Source organism: Orbicella faveolata, unplaced genomic scaffold (assembly GCF_042242905.1).
Source record: "Orbicella faveolata isolate gen_17 unplaced genomic scaffold, um_ofav_v1 contig_27, whole genome shotgun sequence".
Classification (NCBI taxonomy): domain Eukaryota; kingdom Metazoa; phylum Cnidaria; class Anthozoa; order Scleractinia; family Merulinidae; genus Orbicella; species Orbicella faveolata.
The window spans coordinates 7,588,943-7,600,000 of NW_028301555.1; the positions used below are offsets into that span (position 1 = coordinate 7,588,943).

The 11,058-nt window shown below is 42.1% G+C and overlaps 2 protein-coding genes across 3 annotated transcripts in view; both read right to left on the minus strand.

Annotated features, from left to right (window-relative positions):
- Positions 1-5,934: 5,934 nt before the first annotated feature.
- Positions 5,935-6,940, minus strand: LOC110054889 (cysteine/serine-rich nuclear protein 1-like). The gene has a single exon (XM_020761261.2). The coding sequence runs from the start codon at positions 6,821-6,823 to the stop codon at positions 6,224-6,226; it is 600 nt and encodes a 199-aa protein (XP_020616920.1). The 5' UTR covers positions 6,824-6,940; the 3' UTR covers positions 5,935-6,223.
- A 2,462-nt stretch (positions 6,941-9,402) lies between these two features.
- LOC110054898 (uncharacterized) overlaps positions 9,403-11,058 on the minus strand; it is a 10,848-nt gene continuing 9,192 nt past the window's right edge. For both annotated transcript variants that reach the window (XM_089297016.1, XM_020761273.2), the window contains one exon: positions 9,403-11,058. This exon is cut by the window's right edge and continues 11 nt beyond it. In XM_089297016.1, coding sequence (XP_089153142.1) covers positions 10,294-11,058 — 765 coding nt within the window. In that variant the 3' untranslated portion in view covers positions 9,403-10,293.

The window sequence follows — 11,058 nt, forward strand, 5'->3', positions numbered from 1 at the left end:
TTACCCTAAGAGAGCCATTAAGACTGGAATTGGAAAGAATGGTAAATGAGAACATCCTGGCCCCAGTGAGCGAAGCAACAGATTGGGTATCAAGTATGGTTACAGTGGTCAAGCCCAACAAGCTCAGAATATGTATCGATCCTAAAGATCTAAACAGAGCCATCAAGCGGCCTCACTACCCTCTCCCTACTGTTGAAGAAGTTGCCACCAGTCTAAGCAAAGCAAAGGTGTTCTCTGTACTTGATGCCAAAAGTGGGTTCTGGCAGGTACCGCTAGATGACACTTCCAGCAGACTTACGACCTTTAATACCCCATTTGGTCGGTACCGCTGGTTGCGCATGCCCTTTGGCATCTCCTCAGCACCCGAGGAATTCCAGAAAAGGATGAATGATACCTTTGGAGATATTAAAGGCACTGCAGTGATTGCTGATGACCTTTTGGTGTACGGAGAAGGTGACGACATGAAGACTGCCACCTCAGATCATGACAAGAACCTAAGGATCGTCCTTGAAAGAGCCAGAGAGAGAAATCTCACCCTCAACAAAGACAAAGTCCGCTTGAGACTTACTGAAGTACTTTACATCGGCCATTTGCTTACAGCCGATGGACTGAAACCAGACCCAAAGAAAGTAGAGGCAATCCTGATGATGCCAAAGCCCACTGATGTAAAGTCAGTAAAGAGGTTCCTGGGAATGGCAAATTACCTCTCAAAGTTCTTGCCGCATTTGTCCACAGTCACGGAACCACTGAGGCGACTAGAAGACAAACATGTTGAATGGCACTGGAATGAAGTCCACGAAAGAGCCTTCACAGACGTAAAGCAACTCATCACTAATCATCCCGTGCTACGCTACTATGATGTGTCAAAAGAGGTCACCCTGCAGTGCGACGCATCTCAATCAGGTCTTGGGGCCGCTCTGTTGCAGGAGGGCCAGCCAGTAGCTTTCGCATCAAGGGCGCTAACAACCTCAGAGAGAAATTATGCTCAGATTGAGAAGGAACTTCTCGCGATTGTACACGCGTGCGAGCGGTTTGATCAGTACCTGTTCGGCCGAGAGGTCACCGTCGAGACTGACCACAAGCCCCTGGAGGCTATACTAAAGAAACCACTACTCACAGCCCCAAAGAGACTCCAGCGAATGATGATGCGCTTGCAGAACTACCAGCTTAAAGTTGTCTACAAAAAAGGCCAAGAGATGTACATCGCAGACACCTTGAGCAGGGCATACCTACCCTTACCAAACCATATCTCGCAAAACGAACTAGAATTCATTCGATCTGTAGAGGAAGTCGACATGACCAAGCATCTTGCTGTGACCAGAGAGCGTCTCGCAGAATTTCAACAGAAAACAAAGGATGATGCAGTCCTGCAGCAGCTGAAGCAGACTATTGAGCTGGGGTGGCCAGAGAGAAGAGAAGCAGTCCCTTCAGAAATCCGTGCATATTACTCTTACCGAGATGAACTGACAGTACAAGATGAAATACTCTTCAGAGGGAACAGAGTCGTAGTGCCAGCAGCTATGAGATCTGAGATGCTAAAGAAAATCCACGCAAGCCACATTGGCATTGAGGGCTGCCTTCGGCGAGCAAGGGAAATCCTGTATTGGCCTGGAATGACTTCAGCCATCAAGGACTGTGTCTCTTCCTGCGGGACATGCAATTCACTTCGCATGGAACAACCCAAAGAGCCCCTCATGCCACAGAAAGTACCCGACAGGCCCTGGTCAAAGGTTGCGGTGGATCTGTTTACACTGGATAAGACAGAGTATGTCATTATAGTGGATGACTACTCCAACTTCTTTGAGTTACGAGCCCTGTCCGATACGAGAGCTTCGTCAGTAATTACAAGTCTGAAATCGCAGTTTGCCAGGCACGGCATCCCCAACACAGTCAGAAGTGATAATGGTTCTCAATTCTCCTCATCAGATTTCAAAACATTTTCTCAAGAATGGGACTTCGAGCATATCACTTCCTCTCCATACCATGCTCGATCAAACGGCAAAGTCGAGAATGCAGTTAACACGGCCAAACGAATCCTCAAGAAAGCAAAGCTAGACCACAAAGATCCCTACCTGGCTCTTCTCGACTGGAGGAACACTCCAACCGAAGGGCTCGATTCCTCCCCAGTACAGAGGCTGATGGGAAGGAGAACCAGGACTCTCCTCCCAACTTCAGCAAGATTATTGAAACCCAAACTTCCAAAGCCTGTCAAGAAACTCATAACAAAGAAAAGGCAGAAACAAGCACATTACTACAACAGAGGGGCCAAACTACTAAAAGAGCTCAAACCTGGAGATATAGTAAGAATGAAGCCAGATCCAAAAGATCGAACAAAGCTGTGGAAGAAAGCAACATGTCTCCAGGAAGTTGCGCCAAGATCCTATGAAGTAGTCATCGAAGGGAAGAGATACAGGAGAAACAGAAAGGATTTGATAGCGACACAAGAGAGTCCTGCAATCGATAGCCACGTAGAGGAACCAGATGAGCCACTCCCGTCGGACGACCAGTCCCAGAGAGTCATTGACCCAGTTCAGCCAGGCACGCCTTTACCTGCCCACACAACTCCAGAGCGACCAAGGACCCCTCAAAGGCTGCCAGAGATCCCACAGCCATCTGAAAGAAGATCCACCAGAGGGCGTTTAATTAGGACCCCAATCCGTTTCAAAGACTACTGCCCACCCTGAGGGGTGCAGTCAAGCAGAACTGTAACTTTGTTGTGTTTTCCATTTGAACTATGTTAGGATGGACTTTGTGCAGGGCATTTAAATTTGCCTTTGTGGACATCTTTCATTCTTTATTTTACAGACTTAATCGTGATATTGTTTTATGTGTTGCCACTTGGAGTTTGTGTCATGTTGTATTTAAGAAAGAGGAGGATGTAACGATATTATGTAATACGGCCTGGTCGCCCAGCACTTTAGTCAGAATCGACCACGAGTTAAATTGTGTTGACCCGTTGAGCCAGGAATTACAGAGCCTTTACAAAGCTGTCGTCCTTGTTATTTAAACCTTAAAGTTCATTACACATGCCAAGAGTAATCGTTGTCGTTTCAAATTGCCATGCTTGTGTAGACTCGGCTCAAGAACAAAAAGGCAAGTCTGAAATGGTAAACTTGCCAAAACTGCCTTGACACTCGTCGCCGACAACCAACTTCTACCTCGCAGGAAGCGAAGTTTTTTTCGTAAACGATGGAAGTATTCGGCCGTGACAAAATCGATCACGTGATCTAGAATAAATATAGCAGGAAGTTGGAGTGAAGCGGGTTGTAAAAGTGAATGTAAATGACTTGGAATTTAAATTCCTCGGGAAAAATATTTGCTCAAGTTTCAGAAACTAGTCAGAAATAATCGATGATGCACAAACAAACTCGACATATCTTTAAGGGGCTGGTTGTTCAAGCGTATAATTAATCTTCTCGTACATTAGCATAAGGGCACGAAACTTGCCAAATGCAATTTCGGCAACAAATGTTAATTGACCGAGGCAGGCATTGTATACAAACACAATAACTTCTGAACTTCATTTTAAATGGTTCTATAGCCTTGTAACCCGCCAAGGCCAGACAATTAGAGCGGAACAAGGAAAAAGAAGGAGATTTAAAATGTTTGCAAACACATGATGTTTTACAACGGATTAGTATCAATTTGCATTTAGAATAGCTTGGCCCGTTTTACTACATGTTTCAGGTAAAATCAAAACAGGTGTTAAAGATTATATAAAAAGGAAATTGACCATTTGTGTATTATTATTTAATGCTTGGTTAGAAAAGAGTGAGAATATGAGATTTTTTGTGCTCTTCGCATTTTCATTGTGTTAGTTTTTCGCTTGAATTCTATCATTCAGTTGCGCTTAGAATTTGCAGAAATCTTGTCCAAACAGGGTATCCATGTTAAAAATGTAAATAAAGAAATAACTTTAAAATAAAGTGTATCATAACAAAAATAGCTGGGTATGAGGCGGTTTCTAAGATCTGTGAAAAGAGAAATTTAATAGTGAAAAAGAAGTTTGATAGTGTTTTATTTTGTTTTTGCCGCACGTCAATTCATAAATCTTCATATTTTCCAATATTGTCTTTAATTAAGGAGTGGTATGTTCAATTTAACTTTCTCGATTAAAAATAGCTAGACCTTGGAACTTAAATTAATTTTCACTATGTTCTACGGTTTACAAATCTCACATTCTGAAAAACGTGCCAAATCCAAACAAATGTCAAGTGCTATTTGAACAGGAAATTTAGAGCATTTCCAAAGATTTCTTCGGCTTTTAGCAGTTAAGCTGTTGGTCGAGCGAACATTGAGGCTAGAGAACAAAAAATCGACGGAGCGGGGTGGGGGTGGGGGTTGAATAAAGGCTCTCTGGCTCGCGCGGGAACGCTTGCTACGTAGGTCATACAGCAGCCGTTGGATATCATCCATCATATCAGTTACCATGCCCTACAAGCATGGTTGGTAAAAATGGCCTATCAGTATTTTGTTTGTCTTTGTTTTTACAAAATAAGCCAAATATTTTTTTTCGAGATTTCATGCAACTCGGTTTGCTTTGAGAGAAAACGTGACTAATTAAACCGGCTACTACTAGGAGCAATCCCCCTCCTCCCTCCTCCCTCCCCCTTCTTCCGCCGGAACCATTAACCCCCCCCCCCCCCCCGCTTACAGACATTACAGACAAGCGTGTCAATAGGAGAGGCCTTCACACGGGCTATTTGGGGTTTGTTTTGAATAGAAATATTTTCATTTCAGGAGAAAAACGTTTCGAGAGGGTCTTTTTAACTACCAATCGAAATATGTCTTTTGGCAACTCACCTCCCCTCCCCCCCCCCCTCCCCGCCGCTTTCCCGCCACCAACAAGACACCCACGAGCGATTGATTGATCACATTAGATTGAATTAAATACACGTGACGGTCTTTTAGAATTGATTCTATGAGTCACGAGTTCCCACGATTTTTGGCAAGCAACACGCACTGTTATTTCTTTGTTGCAAGATACCCTATGTCAAGTGAAAATGTGCATGCCACAATGTCTGCGACCTCAAAGTTGCCAAAAATTCGCCAAAATTTTAAAGGTTATGAACATACAACACCAGCTCAGTCATTCAATCGAAGTTTTGTCCCTTGGGCAAATAAAAACTAAGTGGCATCTAGTGATGATCTTGTCACGATTCCAAAATAGTTTATTATGCCCTGACGAGGAAAATTTTGACAGAGCAGGAAAAGTAAGTGACAGTTGCGAGAAACGACATTCTTTAGAAATTAAATTTGTCTATTAATTTCCCAGAGCTAGGCTCGACCTTGGGCCCGCGTGCCTCCCCGAGAAGGGCTCATTTCCCGAAATAGCGCGCGGCTGATAATCGAGCCTATCCCAGGGCGGGGATAAACGAGACGTTTTATCCCTGCGTTTAAAATCCCACCATACCATCAGACCTCCACCATTTCCAACGACCGGGTACCTTGATATTTCAAGCGGACGGGGATAATCGAAATACATCCCTAGGGCTTCCAAAAAGACCCAAATAATTCCTGGAGCAAGAATTAATCCCAAGAAAATCACATGAGGAAACCTGAGATGTAATGTAATGCACTTAATTCCTAGAACTACGCGGTCGGGACACCACCCCCAGAAAATCCCTACTTAAACAATGCCATCCGATAAAATACCTCTCATATTTGTTAGCTAAAAAAACACCCCTGATTCGAAAATCTCAAAGTCCGGCTTCGGCTCCCCCCCTTCCCCCCCCCCCCCCTCCCTCCGTCCCTTGCGCGCTTGGGAAAAGTTGTGTAACATGTACAAGTCGCACCTCCATGACCTTTCTGGTCTTTTCCAATATTTCCGTAACAAAAATATCAGTCACGTTTTACGCTTATTTCCGCGGTCATGATCATTTCATGGGTCGGACTGGCGGAATTCCAGAACAATGCCTTTAAAGAAATGAGCTCTTTTTAGAATACACTATCATAGTTATAATTTTATTTGCCTGCTGTACAATTTGTCGTAACGAACGATTTCTCATTTAATATTTATACAATTATGCTCATTTACATATATTATTCATAAATATTTTCAAAGGGCTTGCTCGACAACAAAAGCGACGAAAACAATAAGATGTGCCCAAACAAAACCGCAGTGATCGCTATTCTTAGACCACTTGAGAAATTCTTTCAAAATGTCGCTCTATCGTTGGCACAAGATACAATGTACTGTTTCAGAAAAAAAAGATTCAGTTTACTACACAACACCCACGTACTGAAGAACAGTTGTAGCCCCTCTCTGTCCATTTATTCGGGCAAACGTTTCAAAATAATGTCTCTCGACAACACCGGGGTTATATTGTTTTCGTCCATGGCTGTTTTGACACCCATTTGGTTGGCACGAGCAAGGAAATCGTCCATAATCGACTTGACAGCCGATTCCACTCAAAATACACTCGCATGTCTGAGGATAACAAACATCCCCACAACTACAGCCGCATATTACTCGAGAGAGTCTCAGCTGAGCGCAATCTTGTTCCTCTTTCTTAAGAATTCTTCGAACGCCAGCCGTTTTAAGAATAGTTTTCCTGGCTTTCTGTGCCACCGGCGCAAAAGGCTTTCGCTCTGTTCTGGTCGCCGCCGCGTCCAGTTCAAAATCGACGCATATTTTCTCGATCCAGACATGTTTTCTGGCCATTCCTAGCGTGGAACCTCCAGACGAGGGCACGGAAACAAATCCCTGCTTTCTCGGAAAATGATAGATCGTGACTTCGCCAAATCGAACTGCCTTCTTTAATCGCTTACAAGAATCGTCGCTTTCATCCTCGCTGTCAGTGCTGTGTTTCCGCTTCCCCATGTTCGAGTCCACATGCGATATAAACCGAACGTGCAACACTGTATCGTATTTTCCCTCTGTTCAACTCTCTAGTTATTTCGCGATCGGTCGACTTTATACCATTCTGACCCCGGGTTTCTATTTTCAATACACACGCACATTTTCCTGTGACGTCAAAGGCATGCAAAAAATGACGCTCGAATTGCGTGGAATCGAATTTGATTGGTTGTTAACCACTGTTGATCGGAAAGTTGGAAATAAAAGGGATTTCGTGAGCAGTGTGCGTAAAATAAAACGCAAATTCGCGTTTTAGCGTCAATGATAAACCTCAGTTTACTTTTCTGCCGAGTCGGCAAGACTTCCTTTCAGTCATGGTTTGTTTATTTCGTCATGGGTTTCCCAGCGATGACTCCATGCTTCCCTAAGTGGGTGCTTAGCTAATCACTCGTTATTATTCACGACCACGTTAACTTATCATTGCTTTTCATGGGGGTAGTCGAATATTAATTTGCGCTGACCTAAAATAATCACACGTCTTACGCAATTTTATTCAATATAATAGCATTTCGCAGCAACGTGGTTCTGAGTTTTTCAAGTATAACACAAAAATAGTTTTTTCTCGTCAGTCGCCGAAGGTAAAAGCACGAATTGATAGCGCAACAGCGCAAACAAATTTTGCCGGCTTCCGTGTTAGGACCGATACAGACAGAAAGATCTCTCGAAACGACAGCTTGTGATCGAGAACTTTCTAACCAATGAGGCAAGATAAAGATATTGAACGATATCAAACTTATCAAGTTTATGAAATTTTCGAAATGAAACGTGCCTTAGTAACTCAATCAGTACGTGAACACCATGAATATTGATAAAATTTCAGTTTTTTTATTTTCTTTAGACTAAATATACATGAATATTTTAATAAATCGCCTCGGAAATAGAGCAGGAATTCTTTGAATTCTGTTTCTGTCACGTATTTTCCTTGACAATTACTGAGAGATTTGCGTTAGTTTCGAAAACATCTTGCGATACGGGGAAGGGAGAGCGGGTATGGAGAGAAGGGCGAAGGGGGAACAACGTAGTTGGACCATTTGGGACTATTTTGTTAGGTGAATTTGTTACATCCAACTTAGTGACTTTTGGGGAATTTGGTCAATACTTGCCGTGGGTTATATGTATTTATAGCGACGATTCCGAGCTGTCTCTGACGACTGATTAAATGTTATTCCTGGGGTATTATTCATCAAAAACTGTGATATTTAGCATTTATATATTCAAGATGAACGTAGAAAAGCTCTCAAGAATTGATTCACGTAAGAATGTAACGTCCATGAAAGGAAAGTGAAACAATATGCACCGTAATATAGGTTTCAACTGGTAGATAAGCTGTTTCTAAAGATAGAAATCTTCGCTACAAAGCTTGAATAACGGCGACTGACATTTCGAAGAATCATTATCATTTAATTTTAACTAATGATTATCAGAAATTAACGAATTTTTTTGTTTTCAATGGATATTTATATATAGAAACTAACAAAATTTGACTTACAAAACTCAATGAAGTCGTAATCTATTCACGCCTTTTCCAGTTTGTCAATAATATCGTCACCAATAATGACAACAGCTGATGGAAAACGTGTACTTGTCTATTCCGTGGGCGAGTGCAACGGTCAAAACTAAAATTGTCGGAGTTTCCGGGGACGTGCGAGCGAGTTTTCGTGTTATGAATTGGTGATTCCTACATTTGTTTCGGGACAGTTTTTGCGGGGCGTAGGGAGAGGGGCGAAGGCGGGGCCCCCGGCCCGGGGCCCCAGGTAAGTCATGTTCTAAGAGGGAGGGATAATGGAAGGAGGAAGGAAGAGTTCGACATTAGGGTATCTTAAAAGCTCTATTTCTATTTAACACCTTCCCCTCTTTGGTAACCCTCCCTCTCTAGAAATTCAATTTTTGTACAACAACCCCCCTCCCCCACCACCACCACCACCCAATACCAAACTCCCTCTCCCCTCCTTAAATATCATGTTTAAAAGCTGGGCAATTTGGAATTAGTTTGAAGGAACCATACGTTCTTATGGAGGTCTGCCACTCTAACACGTGTGATGTAGCTAGCTGAAATCTATGGCTTCTGATTTAGAATAAGACAGCCTTTCGGGATCCGGAGGCCAGAGAAAAAGTTGTCGGTTACTTCAAGTGATTAAGTTAAGTCACTGTTATATATATATATTTTTTTACTATCTCAATAGTTAACCCAATTTCAGCACCGCCTACAAACATCATCAAACAATGTACACAACATACCGATAACGTAGCCCTATGTTTGGTTGTCATCCAAATATGGAATTTTCCTCGCACGCGAAACAACCAGGAACAAGCAATTAGAGAAGTTCCTCTGATTCCTGTAACTTTAAGTCATCACTATGGAATATTTTCATCGGTTCGAATATGAAATGCCTCTCTCTTGGGGAAAGGAATTGAACTTTCAGATTTGTTCTCACAGAATAAGTCTGAAAGGAGCTGTAGATTGATATGTTTATTTACAATATAAATATGACCCTGCACGCGCTCTGATTGGTCAAAAACTCATGTTTTATCAGAGTATAAAATAAAGAAAAAGCGTGTTTTATTGTTTTTCGCCACCTTGTCCCTATATCATAATATCGATGGACATTTGATGCCCTTCGTGTTTTATCACAGTGTAATACACGGCTTAGGCTTCTTTATTTGTTAATTAATTTACACCAGGATACAGAGGCCCTACCGATAAAATTGACATACTTACAGATAAAAAGCGCTAAAAAGCTCTATTAGAATCTTAAAAATTAAAAACTAACTATTTACCGTTGAGTGGCATAATGAATAACAGGAGCAAAAAAAAAAAAAAAAAAATACAAAACAGCTACAAACATTATCCTATTGGCTTAGCCCATTAAAAATTTTACGTTCATTACAATCAAAGGATTTTTTGGCCATTTCTGTGCGATCCGCGGTAAACTGAGGCGTGTTGCTTTTTTGTCTGGTTGCACGATTATATAGAAAACGGTTCAAAGATATCTAATTGTAATCATTTTGTCAACACATTGACTAGGGGGTGCGTTTCTTTGGGAAAATCCAAGATTGTATTCTTAAATCAAAAAAAAAAAAAAAGGATTTTGCGTTTCTGTGCTGTCCAGATTATTTGACAGACGCATGATTTTATAATTTTTGCGATGAGCGAGAGCGGCTAATTTGACAATTTCTTATCGTATAAAACAAATTGACGTCAGTTTTCTTGTGTCTCTCCTGTTATTGACAATGACTTTCGTCATAACATTGTCAAAGTAGTCTACGGATCCACTCGGCTATCGCCTCGTGGATTGGCAATATTATGACGAAATTCATGATCAATAAAAGGACTAGGCTCGATTACCAGCCGCTGTTCGGGAAAGGAGCGGAACGTAGACCGGACTAGAGAAAGCGGCCGAAATCGAGCCTAGGGTGATGTAAATGTATTTCAATCAACTTACTACGCACTTCTTGCAACAACGAGCCTCGCGGTAAGGACACATGTATAATACTGATCCATCTCTTATACCGTAGCTGGAAAGAGTCCGGTCATCTTCTAGTTTGTTGCCAGCAAAAGTAATATGTTGCTGGTTGGTCGGCATTCCTGTTTCGTCCCTTATTTCTCTCTTCAAAGCTCGGACAGTGAGTCCCGGTACGATCACTATTGTAATCACGGTATTTCCACTGTGCGTCTTCACGAAAATTTTCGGGACAAAATCAGATACCGGTACATCTAAAAGGTAAGGACGCATGTACAATACAGATTCATATCTAATACCGTAGCTGTGAAGAGTGCGGTCATCTTCTAGTTTGTTGCCATTAAAAGTAATATGTTGCTGGTTGTTCGGTATTCCTGTTTCGTCCCTTATTTCTCTCTTCAAAACTTGGACAGTGTCTTCCGGTTCAATCTCTATTGTAATCACGGTCTTTCCACTGTGCGTCTTCACGAAAATTTGCCTGTAAAAATCAGGTGCCGGTACATCTAAAAGGTGAGGATACATGTATAATACTGATCCATCTCTTATACCGTAGCTTTCAAGAGTGCGGTCATCTTCTAGTTCGTTGCCACCAAAAGTGATATGTTGCTGGTCTGTGGGTATTCTTGTTTCGTCCCTAATTTCTCTCTTCAAAGCTCGGACACTATCCGGTTCAGTCTCTATTGTAATCACGGTCTTTCCACTGTACGTCTTCACGATAATTTCCCTGTCAAAATCAGG

What these genes read in the sequence shown, in the direction of transcription:
- LOC110054889 (XM_020761261.2), bottom strand. Translation starts at nt 6,823, where the DNA reads ATGGGGAAGCGGAAACACAGCACTGACAGCGAGGATGAAAGCGACGAT.